This window comes from Plectropomus leopardus, chromosome 20 (assembly GCF_008729295.1).
Source record: "Plectropomus leopardus isolate mb chromosome 20, YSFRI_Pleo_2.0, whole genome shotgun sequence".
Lineage (NCBI taxonomy): Eukaryota > Metazoa > Chordata > Actinopteri > Perciformes > Serranidae > Plectropomus > Plectropomus leopardus.
This window is the reverse complement of record NC_056482.1, coordinates 20186520-20205874: the sequence shown is the minus strand read 5'-3', so window position 1 is coordinate 20205874 and position 19355 is coordinate 20186520. Positions and strand designations below refer to the sequence as shown.

General features: G+C 37.2%; 1 protein-coding gene across 1 annotated transcript in view; it reads right to left on the bottom strand.

Moving 5' to 3' along the window:
* Window positions 1–17663: 17663 nt before the first annotated feature.
* Window positions 17664–19355, bottom strand: part of galt (galactose-1-phosphate uridylyltransferase) — a 33173-nt gene continuing 31481 nt past the window's right edge. Inside the window, exon 12 of the mRNA XM_042509694.1 lies at window positions 17664–19088. Within this exon, the coding sequence (XP_042365628.1) occupies window positions 18990–19088 (99 nt within the window). The 3' untranslated portion in view covers window positions 17664–18989. The remainder of the gene's footprint in view (window positions 19089–19355) is intronic.

Genomic DNA, 19355 nt, shown 5'->3' with positions numbered 1-19355 from the left:
CTGTTTTCCTCCACACTCTCTGAAGCATATAAAATAAATAAAGCTCTCATTTTCTTGACATGTAAAGCAGCTGCTATTGTCTGTCTGCCATCCCCTTCCTCTTTGTGGCTTTTCTTTTATAAAGTCAAAAGCCTGACATATGGAGTTATGCAGCCAGCATCACTGTCATCTTTCAAATGGCCTCTTAGAACACACTCAATGTGGACATAATTGTCTATCATTAATTGTCACACATATGACTGGTTATATCTGTTTCTTTGTAGGCTACTAGTGGAACCACACACACACACACACACACACACACACACACACACACACACATTGTTGTCTTGTGTAGTTATAGACATTGGAGTACTTAATATGTACCTGGGAGGTAAATACATATATATAAAATGTCTGTTGTTAATTAATTTCCCTCCAAAAGAACACACATTATTCATTATTTTGTTTTATTAAACATTGTTTTGTGGTTGTTTGTGTTGGCTGGTTCTCCCTATGTGGTATATTTATTTCTTTGCTTGTCCTGTCTGCAAACTTATTGAAAAAATGCAGTGACAATGGCATTAAGTATCTATTTTATGATAATCTGCCAGAAATTCTATATAATAATAAAGATGCAGAGTGAGTGTGTAGTGATATGATATTGATAGATCTTGGTATAGTTGATTGGTCAACAATTAAGAAAGGTTTTATTCTGGGTTTGACCTTTATATAGTCAATGTACCTTTATATAGCAGTTCATCATATCATATCTAATGAATTAGTGCTCAACAAATTGGTGCCCCTACCAGTTAGGTTAGGTTTTGAATACTGGTGCATTACTGTTTGACACTTTTTAGATACACAGTGCATGAGATCAGCCTGGTATCATATCATCACTCCTCTATCATTCCATATTTCCTGTTGCTCTCTATTGTCAGCTGTAGAGCAAAATAATCATGGAGATAATGGTATCTGTGCCTCACATATGATAAGTTTCTCCCCATATTATTGTCCGATATTGGCGCAAAATGGTTATCATAGAAAGATGCAGGTCTTACTTGATCATGAGGGACTGACACCAAACTCTGACACTTACAGCTGTTGTTGTGGGAAGCAGAAATATGTCCTGGTATCAAAATTAATTGCTGCGTCGCTGGAGATATAATGTCACACCGTCTGCATTTGCTTATTATCCGCAGGGATATGAAAATACCACCAATAACTAATGGTGTTAACATGTTTTAAGGTGAATCTTCCTCGTGGAAGAGCTTTCGACTCCACAGAAAAAAGTAAATCAGGTTGAAGGTCATCTGATGCACAGGTGTGTTTGTCTCTGTACCACCTCGTGGTTGTGTGAAAGATGCTGAAAGTGAAAACTCAAACTGTGTTTGGCAGAGAGCATGACAGACGTCCTGGCCTTGGCCAAGCAGAGAAGGATAATGTGTTTCCAAAGGCTGGCTTCCTGTATTAAGATTGATAACTAGTTGGCCTCCTATTTTAAATCTCAAACACTGATCACTTTGTTAATGACAGCAAGATCATTTTACATTAATTTTTATTCAAGAGGATTTTGACAGATTTATAAATCAACTTTTCAACTTTTATTTTACTTTTAAGGTGACACAAATTGGAGTCATCAGTTGTACATTTCTCAAACTGCAGAATAAAATTTAGATGGAAAATATTATAAATGAAGGGGAATAATACACCAGCAGTGCTTACCTGTTGTTTTCTGTTTGTTTGTGACTTTGGTCCCTACAGGGTAATAGAAAAAAAGAGGGTGAACTGAACACATTCAAAGATCAACACAAAATATCAGATAAGGAGAAATGTTTGCTCAGTGTATCCCAAGTGTGATTTTATCGAAGACGATGAGGACCACATGGTGAGTTGAAACACACTGATAAATAAATCTGAGAGCAGCTCACAGCAAGTGGACGTCACAAAGCTCAAAGCCTTTTTTCAAACTTTCCAGATAGGGAAAGATTTACATTTTGGAATTAAAAACTGTAATCAGATTGTGCCCATGGGGTAAAATTGGGTTTCATCTCCTCGCTTTAGAGAACAGCAACGATAAAACAAATACTTACAACACAATAAATGGCATGATAAACAGCACCGAGTGGCCAGCGAGATAACATCCACATAACAGCGGTGGACAGCACAGGTTAACAAGTGTTTGTTAAACAACACTTTAGGAAACAGGATAAAAGACTGGGGTTTTTTTTTGTTTGTTTGTTTCTTGTAGCCTTGAGACCTAGAGGCTGATTCCAGAAGTCCTGCAGCGCTCAATCTTTCCTATCTTGATTTGACCGGCTCTGAGGTTATCACTTGCAGCCTCTCAGTGTGTGTGTTTCATTTATCTACTTAAAGTAACATTCATGTCATTTTTTTCCCTCAAATATCTGATTTTAGAAGAGCCATTTTTCTCCCTCTCCAGTGAGAGTGTGGAGATTTGGGGATATAGCTGCATGTTCATCCTGTTTATCTTGCAGACACTAATAAATATTATAATCCAACAGCCCTCTCTGCGGTTTTATGAATCGGAGTTCAGGGAGTCTGAGTCTGAGCTGAGCTACAGCAGCTAATGCTCAGCTTCTGAAATCCATCTGCTTGCTAATTCTCTCGGTAGCTATGAAACTCCTACGTGGCGCTGTGGGGCTATCGATTGTATCTGTTTCTCTTGTCAATGTATAAAGAAAAAAAAACACGATAGCAGCAACAGCTGCTTAGTCAGCTCTTATACTAATGAATTATCCTGGGGGTGGAAGATGAGGAGAGACTGAAGGAGAGAATAAGAAAGATGAGATAAAAGAGGGCAATGGTGGGAAATGAGACGTGTGGGTGTTGACGAAAGATGACGATAAAGGGATGAAGATAAGAGAAAGTATTAAAGAGGATAAAAGAAGGGACGAAGAGGGAGACAGAAAGAGAGTGAGGATGGAGGAGAAGAGTAACAAAGGTGAAAGTGAACATAAGGAGGAGATATTTATTTTAAGTTATTTGATTTTATAACAACCCCCACAAAGAGTTATTTCAGAAAAAATAAAGGAAAAAGGAGAAATACAAGTCTAATATGCTGTGTATATAATTCTACAAAGACATTCCATGTAACATTAAGAGTAACAAGTGTTAAGTGTTGACATTTTGCAAATCAGATCACATATATATAAAATACCATCAATACTATTCTTTCCCTCAAATTATTTACTGCTTTTCTGTTGCCTAGCAAAAACCTTCCATCCATTCATAAAAAATTAAAATGAATAAACAAAGAAGGAAAGGAAACATTGCCAACCCACAGCCGGTGTGGTTTATGAGCTAACATCGTAATCACCGCTCCCACAGCCTACAGTGGTTAAGATTACAGTGGAATACAATAGAAAGAACAGAATAGGATTACATTATTTACACACACTTTTTTCTTTTTTTTCAGCTATGTGGTTAAAATGTTTCTGCATACAGTGAATAGTTGGAACATGGAATGTCTTCCCCTCACAATTTTATTTATTATCATATTATTTATTTGCACTTAGCAGCAATTTTTACACATACACACATTTGTGTTACCTTTAATCTGTCTTGTCAGTTGCTTTTTTAATAGTCTCTTACTGCCATCTGCCTTTCATTTACATATCGCTGCTTCAAACCGAGCAAACGCCAATATATAGCATGAGGTAGACCCACACCTGGGGTGTTTCCGTGTTTTTTGCACAGTTTCAGTGATAACACTGCCTCTGGGGTGTGTCGTCTTTCAAAGTGGGTTTTTTTTCTTCTTTGTCACACAAAGCCCCCCTCAATGCCAAGAAAGCCATTGTACTTTGTTCATCTTCATAACACCAGCTGCACGACCCAACTGTGAAAGTTTTCACCCTCCTTTAAAGTCTGCTGCTTCTCTGATTTGAGACAGAGCTACAAGGCAGAATGAAATCATAGTCAGACCCAAAAAACTTTGACAGAAGAGAATGATGAATGCAAGAAAGTTATTTTCACAAAGTTAATTTAGATGGATAGACGGTACACTGGCTTTGTTCTCCTTGACTTCTTGAACAGTTAATGTGCAGCATTGTGGTAGTGTTTCAATCAAAACTTGGTTGCATTTTAATTTATGTTTTTTTTTCTGAATAGAGATCCTCCCCCATGTCAAGAGAAAACAATTCTGTGTTTACCTCCATTATGTTAGCGCTGCATGGTTGTAGCAGCCAACTGTGAAAGTTTTAAGCTTCATTTGAACTCTGCTGCTGCTCTGATTTAAAACTGTGCTCCAAGGCAGAGATAACTCGTGGTTGGTCTGAGAATTAAAGAAGACACACAAGTGATGCACACAAGGGAAAGTTTGATTTCGAGTTCACAGCTGTTAAGTTGCCTTCTCAGATAGAACGATAAATCCCTCATACCCTCTCCCAAATTTTTCTCAGGAGTGCAGTAAGTTGATCTGTCTGGATGTATGGTGTTAAGGTCTGATAGCTGAGGAGCTAACTCTTACTTGGCCTTATTTCTCTTAAAGACTCGACTCTGTAGAGTTCCGAGTCTCAGAGCTATGTTTACTGGAAGCAGACTATCAAACTATTGCATTGCTACATATTAGAGGTCACCTTACACAGTCGAAATAAAAAACAAAAACATGTCCAATTTCGCCGATTTTTGGACATATTCCAAACATGATATTTGGTCTAAAAGACATTCAGTCTCTGAATACATCATTTGTTTTCACCGTGTGGAGGATTCTTAACCAATATTCACTTTTGTTTGGTTTATTTGTCTCGCTTCCATTTTTGGTTGGTCTTTCATTCTTAAGTCTAATGCAAAAGAGTGTACCTTATTACCAACTGCAAACATTACATGTTTATTTCCTATTACTGTTTTTCTTTTGATCATCAAACTACATTAATGTCAAGAAATTTTGCCTGCGTATCATCTCATCTCACAATAATGTTTGTATAATATGTTTTTGAAAATAACAAATATTTTACATTTGTACATTATTTTGTAGCGATTACAGTGAAACTTCACATTCCAACATAGCCATAAAAATATCTTGGTTATGGGTAGGCAAAGATCATGTTTGGGCTTAAAATAGCTGGTTTTGCTGCCCATCAACAACTATTTGATGGATTGTCTTGAATTTTGGTACGGACATCCAATAATTCCCCAGTGGATAAATCCTTACTGACTTTGGTCATCCCCCAACTATATTTCCCCATGTATTGACATCAGCTGTACGTCAAGCTAATTAAATGTTAGCATGCTAGTACCCTAAACTGAGACGGTGACAGTGGTACAATTGATAAAAACACTGATGGTATTTGCCCACGCAGATGTGACAAATAACACTGTAAATAGCTAAAACAATAAATTATTTCTTACATCTCTCTCTCTCTCTCTGTTTTGAGTTAAAATTGGAAGTGGACCATATACATCTTCAGTATCAGTGATCAATGTCTTGCAACAGGAAACATAAAATAATGGTCATGGATTAATGTTAGAAATGAGGTGGTACAGAGGCAACTGGAAAACAGGGATGGGTTGGTTGAAAAACAGCCAGGTTCAGTGGCTTAAACACCGCTGGAAAACATTGCCATGTGTCTGTAAAAAATTCGCAGGTTTGGGGTCAGGGTTAAGGGTTGTCAAAAAAATAAATGGTGGTGTTGGTTTTGATCAGTTGTCTGTAGCTTGGCAGGTGTCAACCATCCATCATCCCTCCCACCTCCCAATAACAGAAGTTTAAAGAAATGAATATTGTGATCATTTTTCTTCTGGCAACTGGGCTGCTTTTGGGCGGATCCCAAAGGATACTGAAAGACAGCAGCCACCCCCGCCACAGCCTGTTCACCCTGCTGCCATCTGGAAAAAGATACTGAAATAACTGCTGCCGAACCACCAGACTACGGAGCAGCTTCTTTCCCCAGGCTGTGAGAGTCCTCAAGTCCTCCTTTGTCGCCAAAAACATGTAGCAGGATTTAGGGACTAATTTTAATTTCATTTAATTAATTTCACAAATAAATCTACCTTGTACCTTGTACCATGTACCTTGCTAGTTATCAAAAGGCCCATACAGTGCACTATAATTCTCAGGAGTTAGTGGAGAGAAAACCAGAGCTAAAAGGAGACTGAGTATTGGACCAACAGAAACACATCTTCAAATGAATGTGAATGTTTCTCTTTGTTTGCTGGGTGTAGGCAATTGTTTGCTGACCCAGTAAGATGACATATCAGTAAGATGATATGTCAGAGCTGGGAATGAAGTTCAAGTTGAGGTTAGTGTAAAGGAAGCATGGTGGATCCAGTCAGGGTGCACAGATTTAAAAAAAAAAGGCACTAAGGTTATAAAGTGGTACCAATTGAAGGAACGTCCTACAATATAATACAATTCAATAGCCCCGAAATGAATATGATAATATTATAATTTCAAAGGCTGTGGAGGGTGGATGTTTAAATTATTTTCTTTCAAATTAAGTCACTCTGTGGGGTCCGCACAACCCGCCGCCACTCACTCCTCCATCTTCTGTTTCTCCCCTTTTCTCCTGCCTCCCTCTCCAACCCTCTCTTCCCTCTTTATCACCAGGATCTATAGCACCCAGTGAGGTGACAGATTAGTGGGAGAGAGGCCTGCTCACGTCTCCCTCTAATTGGAGTCTTCTGAGCTGTTAGCTCCGTCTACATCTATCTCAATCTCTGTGGTCAGCCAGGAGAGAGGGGAGAAGTAAAGTTCAGGTTCAAAATCTTTCAATTAAGCTGTTTGAAAACTTATATCAGCTTGAATGTCACAACCTTCGTGAACCCAAAAGTTCAGCTTATCAGACAAAGGTGTAAATATAGACAGTATGGCTGCACTGATGCCCATACCACCTGGGGGCCGGTGGTGCCAGCGGGCCCCGCACAATGAGGTAAGGGTCACTGACAGAACTCAATTCAGTTTAAAAAGGCTTTAGGCATGACCATACTGAAACAGTATTGGCAAAGCACAGGTGGTTAACAGGTGGTTTAAATAAGGAGTGGTAAAGTTTTTTAAAGGCAAACATAAAACATGCCAACATCATAGTGCAAGACCAACAACTATGTTTATTTGTTTATTATAAGGATCCCCATTAGCTGAGGCCTGGGTGACTAGCTAGTCTTAACATAACATAACATTATAACAGAAACAAACAGTAATTAAAACATATATATATATAATAATAATAATAACAACAATAATAATATAATCAATAAAATAATACATAAACAGATAAGATTATTAATAATTCCAATGAAAACTAAACACCATTACATTAATTATAGTAATCAAATTATAATAATAATTAATTCACCAATCAATAAACCAATACAAAATAAAAAATAAAACTTTTTTTTTTTAAATAACTATACTATACACAAAATTATAGGCTAATTCTATAAATGCTAAAAAAAAAACAAAAAACAATTTATAAACAATGACAACTTTAATTTATGCTATTTTTACGTATTCCATGCCATATCCAGACGCAGTGGTGACTGCTGGGTAGGCGTAGAGCACCAATCGTAAGTCTCTATTTGATCATGTGACAAAAGAACGCGACTCCAGTTAGGTGAATCTTTGAACGTTGTAATTCTGGTCATGCCAGCTGTCATGCCATTCAAACTCTACCGCGGTTGCAAGAAACTAGCAGGAGGAGGAGGTTGGAAAGCTCCCTGGAATAGAGTCTGTTGTCGCCAGCGCACGGACGCCGTTACCCTCAGTGGTGTGTCAACATGCAGCAGGTAGGCTAACTTTCGGAGCAAGCTACATCACTCTGGTCTAAATAATCGTAACTTTAGGCTATTGTGTTACATGCACCCTACTTATGAATTATTATGCAAAGCTTAATAAGAGCCTAGTAGATGCTGGCTTTTCGTAGCATTAGATAACTGTTATATATGTTTTCGGTTGCAGGCCTAACCAGTCGGAGAAAGAACCACTCAAACAAGTGAGTACAAGTGCTTTTTAAGGGGATTTTGGATATGTGATGGGCTGCAATGCTCCTGTTTGAACGTTTATTATTGTCTGGGACTCAGGTCGCCGCCGTGCGCCTGTTTGATTGTGTGTTTGCACTTTTGTGGGTAAAGTGTGTGCGTGCTGCTGTAGCTGCCCAGTTTCCGGTGTTGTGTCGAAGTGAGTTCCCCCACTGAACAGTGTTTCCCATAATGAGTGCCGTTTTCCTGATTAAAACAATTGCTTAAAGGTGATTAAAATATTTAAATTAAATGTATAAATAATTCAAAGTAGAATTCTGAAAGTGCTTCAAGTAGAAAATAAGTGCTAAAATAATTAAAACATGCTAGACACCTATCAAACCCTAAAAAAATGTGTGTTTGGGTCAGGTTTAGATAGGGACACATATCGAAGGGAAACAGTTTTTGACTTAGAATGGGACATGGTGTTGTTTGTTGATAAGAACTGCAGCTCTGTTCTCTCTTATTTGCTATAATCTCTTGCTTCTATGTCGAAGAGGAGTGTGGTTGTCATGAGTTGTGAGGTTATTGTACTTAAAATGCCCGAAAAAGTCTGCACTCAATTCAGCACCTCAGTGAAATTGACAGCTCCTCTGCTCTTGGGTGCTTGATATCGTGTTTCAGATCTTGCCTGCAATATCCGTGCTTCTGATAACTTTCTCTTTGACCTCTGTACTCTGCAAATACAGTACCCTTAGGGACACATTCCCACTGTAAAATCCAACACATAGTTGGTACTTTGTATGCCTAATTGTGTGTGCATATCCAAGAGTGTGAGTATGTGTGAGTATGTGTGTGCATGTGTGTGCTGGTGTATGCATGTGTGCGTGCTTCTTAACCAATGGTGCTGGATGAAGTATTGGAAAGCCGTACTTGAGTAAAAGAACAGATATGTTCGCAGAAAATGACTTTGGTAGAAGTTAAAGTCACCTATTAGAATATTGCTTGAGTAAAAGTCTTTAAGTATCTCATATTTATACTTAAATATAAAAAGTAATTTTATGATATTAAATGCATACAAAAGCTGTGTCCCAGCTGCAGCGGCCCTGGGTTGGATTCCAACCTGTGGCCCTTTGCTGCATCATTTTCTCTAACTCCACATTTCACACTAAAAGCTTTCTCATTAAGCTCAAAAGCCCCAAAAATACAAATAAATGCTGTTGATAAAAAGGAAAAGTACAGATACTACCAAAAAATACTTTTTTAATTTGTTACATCACACCACTGTCATAATAGCGTGCATTTGGGCCCTTCTTACTAACTAACGTCACTGTTACAATTACCTAAAACAAAACAAAATCATTGTCATAACCTGTTTAAATTAGCATAAAATAAAACTCAACCAACAGGCTAGTTATTGAATGTATGTCTTTCATTCAAACCATATCATAATCCATAAGTTATATTAACATCACCAAAAACCACTGTCACCAAAATTATCTTATATTAAAATAATGCCTCTATGTACAGTGTAAAAAAAAAAAAAGTGTTTTGTATTGGTCTTCATGCTCAGATCATTTATTGAATGTTAAAATAGCTCGCCTTCTGTAACTTTTTTAAATGCCACAGCATGTTGTTGTGATGCGGACATGCAAATTTTACTAATCAGATTTCGTAAAGCACATTTGGCATCATCAGCTGCATTGGGAGAACAATCCTCTACCAGAGCAGTGCTGGAAAAGACAGGCAACAAGAATTTGGCAAAGGAGTCAAACTCCTTCCTATGCCAGCGAGGAGATACACAGGGGTGACACACAAACACAGATAGCAAGGAATGTTTGTGTATTTGTGTCTGTGCGGAGATAGAAATATATATCCTGAATGCACACACAAACGCACACGAGACGCACGCACTTACAGAGAGAGTCTCGGAGGAGTGATGAAATAGATGAGAAGAGGATCCACGGTGAGCCTGGAGGACTGGATAAATATTGACCTGAATGAATGAGGTCTGTCACAGTACATAAAAGGGCTATAGACTCACTCGCACACACACACTATCTCACCAACATCCATGCCCTCAAAGAACCTTTCCGCCTCTAAACTGCATCTGCACATCTTGGCTGTTAAACCATATATTTTAACAAAACCTGGAATCAATATTAATATTTATGGAGAAACTGAGATTACTTGTTGGGAAGTAGCATCAATAATGAAAGTGGTGTCTCTGTGTGTGGGGCTGATATGTGCCCATGTGCCATTGCAAATGCATGCTGGAAATCCCCAGCCCTCTAGCCCCCAAAGGAAAACTCAGAAATACCACCCAACAGAAATAAAAAAAAAATAAACTCGCTTGAGGGGGAATTGCTAGTGTACATTAAAAAAAAGAATATCCAATAACGGATGATGGAATTTTTTTATTTAATTTATTTTTTCAAGAAGTTGGCAGTTCTGACTCTGTTTTTCCTTCCGTAAATATGACAGTGGTATATTGCTGCCAACCTACAATTAGTGTGTAGGCCACTAGTAAGCCAAGAAATAATGGATAACAAGAGCAACTGACAAAAAAGCTCCAATCTGTGAGGAAAAGGAGATACAGTTGTTCATTAAAATAATTGCCATGTTGGGTTGGAAGTAGCAATAAGAAAATAGAGTTAAAATAAGACTTCTTGTTATGTAATCTTGTTACACTCTTCTGAGAATAAACAGTAGTAGTATTCAAAATCTACAGTACGCTGACATTTGAGTCAAAGCAAACAATAATTTTAAATGTAGCACGCAGGCTATTGCTGCATATTGCAACCCATGTTACTGTACACCAAATGCTTTGCCCTGTGTGTCCGTAGACATGAAATTAATATCTTGCATCATTGCCCATGCACAAGCCATTGCAAGTTCACATACATCCACTTTTTGAAGTGTGAGCATGAAATTACAAGTAAATTAAAAAAACTTAAACAAAAACCTTTTACCCTGCCTCAGGAGAAATTACTGGTGTATCTGAAAATGCAGTGGATGATGGAAATAGCATTTAAAAACAAATACAATGACGCTGGCAGATCTGCCTTTTTTTTTTTTTTTTTTTAAAGAATTTGGCAGTTCTAACTGTTTTCCGTCTGTAATTATGTTTTTGCTGCCAACCTATAATTAAAGCCAAGAAATAAAAGTTGTACATTTTGTTCATGAAAATAATCACCATGTTGGTTGTGAAGCAATGGAGAATTGCAAATTAGGGTTAAAATAAGACTGTTTATTATGTAATTTTCTCATACCCTTTCAAGAATATTTAATAGTAGACATTTCCAAAATCTGCATAACACTCACATTTGAGTGTTATGCATCTTTGAGTGTAAGGATAGCATGAAGGTTATCCCTGTAGTCCATGTCAGGTAGCACTGCACACAAAATATTTAATTCTGTGTTTGTGAGGCTTTAGATAAGAAATTAGAATCAGTTGAAAAGATCCAAATAAAGAGCTGAAATAATTTGTATCAATGATAAAGGTTAAGTCCAATCTAATTTTGTTAACAATGGCTTAATTCAATTAGTTTCCCAGTGAGCCAGCATGCACAATACCAGGACCCTGGAACTAGAAAACCAAAATGTTTTTACTGTCATCAATTACAACTGTGATTTTCCAACTATGACAGGCCAAAACAACTGCTATGAAAAAGGTTTATTGAGGTTCCCTTTTGATGAAAGGGTCAGACAAGGTGATGCAACTCTATCTAAAAAAACACAAAAAACATTATTGTATTTATGTATTAAAACATTAACTCCAATAATTCTTGATTAGTCAGGTTGTATGAACACAAGAACACAACTTTGTTTTAGTTGGGTAGTTTTATTTAAATTCTATGAGGTGATAATGAAAAGTAGGGGTCGACTGATGTTGGTTTATCAGGGCCGATACTGATACCGATTATCAGTACTTAATGAGAGTGATAACCAATATGCATTTAAAGAAAAAACTAAAATATTTGTTGAAATTTCGAATTTGGAATATAACAAACTCCAACAAAAAACTTTGTTTAAATGCTTTTGGCAAATATTTATCAAATGAAACTTTCAACATCATATACAACAAGTTCCCTGCAACTTTTTTTTTATAAAGTTCATTGAAAATTTAGATTAAAAAAATGAATGAATAAAAATAGCTCCCTGAGGCTTTGCAAAGTAAAATTTTTTCTCATGCTGACACTTTCTTTGTATTGCAGACTGCCTTCGCCGGTGTTGCTTGAGTGTAATACGCACACTTTCGCATTAATTTATTTTATCAGCAATCTTTAAAATAAAACGCTGATACAGATTATTGGCAAAATGCCAAATAATGGCCCCGATAATTGGCCAGAACGATAATCTGTCGACCCTTAATGTAAAGGATTTGTTGTTTGGGGATGTTTGTACAGGTAATTTACTGAGAGTGAAAACAGATGTGCATGATTGGGCAACACTAAGTGTGGCAGCAATGGTAACATTTTTCTGTAATAGATGACATTCTACTACAGTTGATGTACTCGTGTGTGTGTTTTTATGTCTACAGGTATATTTTTGATGCAAATGGTGACTGAGAAATCTTAAATGAGTTCTCTGTTGGTCGCTGTGTATTGATTGAATGCTTTCTGGAGACGTAGTCCACCCTGTGCTTGCTCAAATGGATGGTACATTCCAGTTTAAGTAGTTGAGGCTGCTGGTGTAGTGAGACCAAAATCCACATGGTGAAAGGTCCGGCCACAAGCAGGAGGGGAAAGCAGGAAATAGTTTGGCCTGTAGAGTTTTAAAACAGTAAACATTTTTGTTTGTGTGTTTGTTTGTTTTGTGTTTTTTAAAGGATAATAAAGAAAAGAGGAAATTTGCTGCTGAGAAAAAAATCAGCTTCATAGTTGGAGATAAATAAATTCTGATCTGTTTTTCCTAACTGCAAGTCCTGTCAGTTAAAAAAATAGTAATCCAATGTTAAAATTCCTGTTAAAATAGAGCTAGTAAACTAAATAAACAAGGTAGCATAAGGTTTCATTGTGATGCAGTCAATGTCGGCTTAGTAAAATGACTATTAGGCAGAGGTAGATAAAACATCGTCATGATGTGTTCAAATGTAACAACAAGAAAAAAGGAAAATTTAGTTTTTGGTGAGATACTTATACAATATAATACAGTACAGTTTGGGTGAGGAATTTGTTTTCCTGGCAATATAAAACAGTCACTTATTAAGCAGTAAAAATAAAACCAGTTTTGTTAAAAATGAATTGTTGCCTCGTCTTTCCAGTGCTATCGATAAAGATTCCAATCGTTAAGGAGTTTCGATAATGGTATCAATATAAGACTATATCTGCAGATCTTATTTTGAATTTAATATAAAGCTTCTGCCTTTTTTAACATCCTGTTTAGTTTTCTACTCATTTATATAATGTTCTGTCAATAGAGTAATATAGGCCATTGATAATGATATTTTCTGCCAAAACTCTTAGACTGTTATGCTTTTCACTCAGTACCACAATATCAATATTTAAAATATAATAATAAAAAGTACTTTAAGCTTAATTATTGTCATAGGAATTTACATGGAGCCAAAACATCACTTTCAGTCTAAAAAATAAATAAATAAAAATCAGGTTTAATATTAATTTCTAACTGGTGTTTTTGATTGGAGACACGGGGGGAAGTTCTGTCAGAAACAGACAGTTCTGCAGGAGTTATTAGCTGAGGAGAGAAGTTGTAATTGATCTGCGACTTTTTGTGGACTGTTTTAATGTGTCTGCCTCAAACACGCCTGTTAATTTGCAGAAGCTGTGTAGAATAATGTATCAAAAGAACAAGCAACAAGTTTGATGTGCAAATCAGCACAGAAGTTTCTGTGGTTATTTTTGCAACAGTCTGCTGCTTGTTGCACGAAATGTAACCAGCCAGTCTGCCATGTCTAATTGGGGCCTGACAGCGAACATCACTCCAATTACAGACTGCAGGTGGAAAAGATACGTGCTGCCTTCAGATGGCTATAAAGACAGTCACCAGTAAATTAGGTACCTTTAGTGGACTATAGGCTACTTACTAACTTGTATGTTGAAGAGCTTGTAAGAATATATATTCAGTCTGGCAGGTATAAATGCCCTTATCATAGTGAAACTAAGTTTTTTGTCATTTTTAATCATGTCAGCTTTTTGAAAAACAAGCATTCACAAAACTGGAAAGAAAGGGTGTTTTTAGAGAGGTTTTTATGGCCATGACTTCACAAAATAAAGTGACAAAAATATTATGAAACAAAAGTGTGCTGCTGAGGTGTTTACCTGCTCTGAGCAGGCGGGCAGCTGACCGCACAAGACACACTGATTCTTGGCATCAACACTGCAGCGCACTGCTGCGTTCTGCGCTCTGCGCCAACACGAAGAGCCTCTGTAAGTTGATTTTCATACACTGAAGTCTGGCTTCATGGAAACTTAATAGGAAATAAAACTGAGAGGGGACCTATCATGCTTTTCCTTATTTTCTGTCATATAATGTTATAATGTCGGATGTTTATTTTAAACATGGCCAATATCTCAAATAATGGGGTAAAAAATCCCCTGTGAGCAAAAACCTCAGGCTTCAGCTCCTTCTTAATACTCTGTGGCCAACTTTTTTATATTCTGCTTTGAGACAAACTGATGTCAGCTCATGACAGATTTCTTATAGCCATCAGCTTTAGGCACACAGAATGTTTATTTGGGGTCGACTGATATATAGCAAACTCCAACACTCTTTTAAATGCCTTTAGCAAATGTTAAATCAAAACTGAAACATTCAACATCATGTACAGCAAGTTCCCAGAAACTTTTTCTTTTAGTTGAGAGAAAATTAAAATTACAAATAAATAAATAAAAATAGCTCCCTTAGTTTTTACAAAGTAAAAGTTCCTTCCATGCCAACACTTTGTTTGGACTTTTTAATTATTTAGTTTTATTGGCAATCTTTCAAAGAAAATGCTGATACAGATAATCGTTAAAATGCTGAATATCAGCCCCAATAATCAGCCAGGCTGATAGTCTGTCGACCCCCCGTATGTTTACGTTATGTATCATAACCTGCTACATTCAGCTACATGCTCAAGTCAGGAAAACATGTTATCCTGATTACCAATGTTGTTAATTTCTCATTTCCATCTTCTGTTCATTTTTGTGCTGGAATATGTCAGTTTTTGAAGATTTTGGTTTAGAAGCTTTTATTGGTGTTTTTTATGGTACAAATTGATGCTATACAGTAATTCTTTAGCTGGAAGTACATTTCTCTATGTATCACATGCTCACATTGGGGAAACATGTTGTCTCAGTTCTTGATCTTGTAAATTCCTGCTTGAACATGTCCTGTTGTTAGGACTCTTGTTTAGAAGCTTTTCTTGGTGATTTTTTTTTTTTTCTGTCTTTATAGCAGCAAATGCAGCTATAAAGACAGTACCCATCTGCAATACACTGCTAAATGTAGGCTCATGGTAACATCAGGGAAACATGTAATTTTGTTTGCTAGTGTTGTAAATTTCTCCCTGTTTTTGGATCATATTTCAGCAGGAACATGTCCTGTTATTGAAATTTTGGTTAAGAAGCTTTTATTGGCATTTTATTGCCACTATACTCCATTAAGGTCGTTCCCTGGCTAAAATGACGGCGCATAGATGCTGAGATGCAGAAAACCTGTAAACATTAACCAATCAAACAGCTGGGCTTTTTTTTCCAGCGGGGGGACTTAAGAATCAGATGGAGTATTCCAGACAATGAATACAGGTGTTCCAGAGCAGACAGTATGAGAAAAATAGTGTAGTTTGAACATTAACATTTTCTAAAAATGTACTCATAGGAAGTAATATATATATAAAATACAATTAAATATGAACCTGAAAATGAGCATAATAGGTCCCCATTATGTTGTGAGTTGAAGCAAATACCCATATGGCCCTTATCAGCCCTCACTATCTGACTAATTTAACATGCTGTTGTTATTTTTGTAATCACCCTGTCTCATCACACGCTCCTGCTTCTGACTCCACTGCCTGGTTACTTGTTTAGGCATATTCTTGCATATCGCATCATGATGTGAAACCTCTAGCCTGATCATGAAATTCCAGTTTAACCACAGTCTTGCATGCATCAATTTGATTGTTTTAATGTATTGATTACCCATTACGTGGCACTGCTATTATACAACACAGACTTTTGTTCCTCTAAAAAGACAGTGATGTTCATGAAGAGGAGCAGGTCCTGTTCTGACACGGTGACTGTGTGTTTATGGAGTTGAGCGCTGAACATCTACGCTGAGAATGATTGTGTGCAGCAGAGTGGTGTTTATAGATATAAAGCCCATCTGTACGCTCCAGGACACACACTCACACAACGACCCACTGAAGTGCCCTTGAGCAAAAATACTGAGCACCTTTTTGCTCCGTGGGGTTTAATTCTGTAGCTGACCCTGACCTCCATGCTGAAAGAGAAAAGTTTACAAGCATCTTTAGCTCAACTGAGAAAAACAAGGGGAGAATGCATTTAAAGGTGTTGGTACAAACCAAAACAGCTCATTCACCTCACTTTTTAAGCAACACCACCATCTGCTGTTGTCATGGTGAGAGCACACCTCATTTAACGTGTCAAGAATAAACTAACTAACCCATTTACTCGTATTGCTTATATATGTGGTCAGAGGATACAAGTATCTTAATCCACATGAATCCTCCAGCTCACTGGGTTTTTTCCTGCCACCTTTCCAGAGCACTCAGCTCTCCTTGAGGTGTTTTATTAGACTATTTATTTGATTTCCCTGCATGAATCTTTCTGGGAACAGCTGAAATTCTAAACCTAATTATAGTTGTGCTTAATTATAATGAAGTAATTAGAATAAGCATTGCACAAACACCCATGTGGAACAAGTGTAAATGAGCGTATCATATGAAATCCATATTCTTCTGTTTAACCCGTTAAGATCTGAGCAAAATGGCTTGATTTCATTCAAAAGCATGGGAAGAAGGCAATGATCAACCAAAGATGTGACTCTAAATAAATAAATAAATAGATAAATAAATTTACCTGAGAATTTGTTTTTCTTTTGTTTGTTTTTTTTTAAAGAAAAAAGTAAGTAAATAAAATAAAAATAATACCCAATACAATAAAACCCATAGCAGCAAAGAAACGGCTCAACTCAGTTCTTAAACCTGTAAATAACCATTACATAATGTTAGCTTTGTGATGACAACAGTTAGCTCTTGTCACTGTGTGTGCAGGCAGACTCTCACCAACTGTCCCTGGCATGTAGCTCACACTTCTGCAGCAGTGGCAGTCCTAGCTGTGGTAAGTGTGCGTTATAAACAACAACACATTTGGTTATTGCAAATGGAAATAATGTATGCGTTTATTTGCATATAGAGTGGGGAGGTGAGATCTGGTGGTCACTCAACATGCATGTGGATGTGCTTTTTAGATGTGAACAGACAGACTTAGGGCTGTCTGCATTTGATTAGATGGCTCAAGAGGCATTTTAATAGGAGGTGTGATCAGGCTCAGAGTCTGCAGACTGTCCCTGTCCATGGTGCTGAAAGATTCACCTCATGTCTCTCTCAGTCTCTCTCCATGGCTCTGAAGCACTGACACTCAGGCTCTGTGCCTCTATCCATGGTGCTGAAATTTCCAACCCCATGATTTGCTCCAAATCGCACCCTCATTCATTGACTAGCTATTTCCTACCCCATTTCACACCCTGCTTATTTGAAACACTTATGATCCAGCGTAGTTTTGAGTCACTCAGTGGCAGGCAAAGTGTCAGTATTGTTTTTGTATTGAATTCCAGACATGTTCCAACTTTTATTACCAATATGTTTTAAGTGTATCAAACTCAGGATTTGGAGCTGCCTGATAAGGATGACATGAAGTCAACTTGATAATGATTCAGTATAACAGTGTCTCTGTTAACATAAACAGGTGACATGGCATATGTTAAGTCATTGATTTTCTCTATGAAATTAACTGTCACACCTCTGGAGGCTGAAAGCTGTCAAACAGTTAACAACTTCGGGAATTATTTTCCATGTAAAAACGTTCACAGGAAACAAAGACATTCATTTGAATCACAAATAACTCATTGTGTTGCAGAAAAAAAAACGTTGTGGTTGAAAGGCTTCCAACATAACCAAACAACAAACAAAGTTTGTTTAAATTCAACAGAAGGGACAGCGGAGAAGAAAGGAATAATGTTCTCTCATTATCTCCCTAAAACATGGATGCAGAGTTCCATAGCACATTTTGTTTGAAGTCCATTTCATAATTATAGAACAGAGCCCGGGACCAGCTTTGTGCTGACAAATGTATTGAAAACATACATGTACCCCATATTCTGCAAGTAGGATTATCTTAAAGCCCTGTATTTGCAAAGGCACTTTAATATATTGGACCACTTTCAGTCACATATCAACTTCAGATATTTTTTACAGTACTTCCAAAACAAAAGCTATCATGTATGTACATCAAAAGAAAAAAAACAACAACTATGGGTTTAATACAGCTGTATTTTCATCCTTGCCAGGACAAATGTTAATTTTGTAAGTTTTGGCAAACCATGGACATGTAACATTTGTACATTATTATGGAGATAATATGTTGAAACTATACTTTTCAACAACACTGTGGTTAATGTGTGGTTATGTTTAGGCAGAAAATCCCCTTGGTTATGGTTAGAGAAAGATCCTATTTTGGCTTAAAATGGCCACTTTTGGTGGCAATATCATGGGTGGAAATGCTGCCAGTGTTTCAGTAAAAACACACAGTTTTGGTGACAGAATCTCAGCAGGATATGCCTCAGACAATTCACTTAAAAATAACCATATCTGATGTTTGTTGGTCTCACAGAGTGGTTCATAGTTTTCTGCAGTTTGGCAGCCATCTTACCTAAGTATCACACCATTCGCCGTCTCCTCCACCTTCTGATGACAGTCAGCTCATAAACATAGAATGTGAACTGTGTCACAGGTATATGATGCTTGAAATGTACAAATGCAACATATCTGTGGTTTGCAGAAATGTACAATGCAAAGATTTTCTTCTAGTGGTTGAGGTGCACTTCTAATCATCACGCAGATCGTTTCACTTTTACTTTCCTCTGTCTTCTTTTTCTCTTTCCTCTCCTTTTCCCAGGTTCTCTCTGGTTTTATAGTGCTCTTCGGGTAGGTTCCTAAGTTTCTCAGCAGCCTAAAAATACAAGAACAGCACTGTCAAGCTTTTAAAAAGTTTTGAAGGCAAATATGGGGACAGAAAGCAAATGCGATACTTTATAATTAGTATGCTGGGAAAGGGTCAACTTTCAATGGCCTGGGGTAAAAACAAAGCCCCGAACATCAAATCTCAAATCTTACTGCTCAAATCCCCCTTACTAAAGGATGAAATTTAATCACTTAAGTTGTGACTGTGCATTGCCACTGACTGCAAGAAGCTCCAGATAAGAACATCAACTCAATT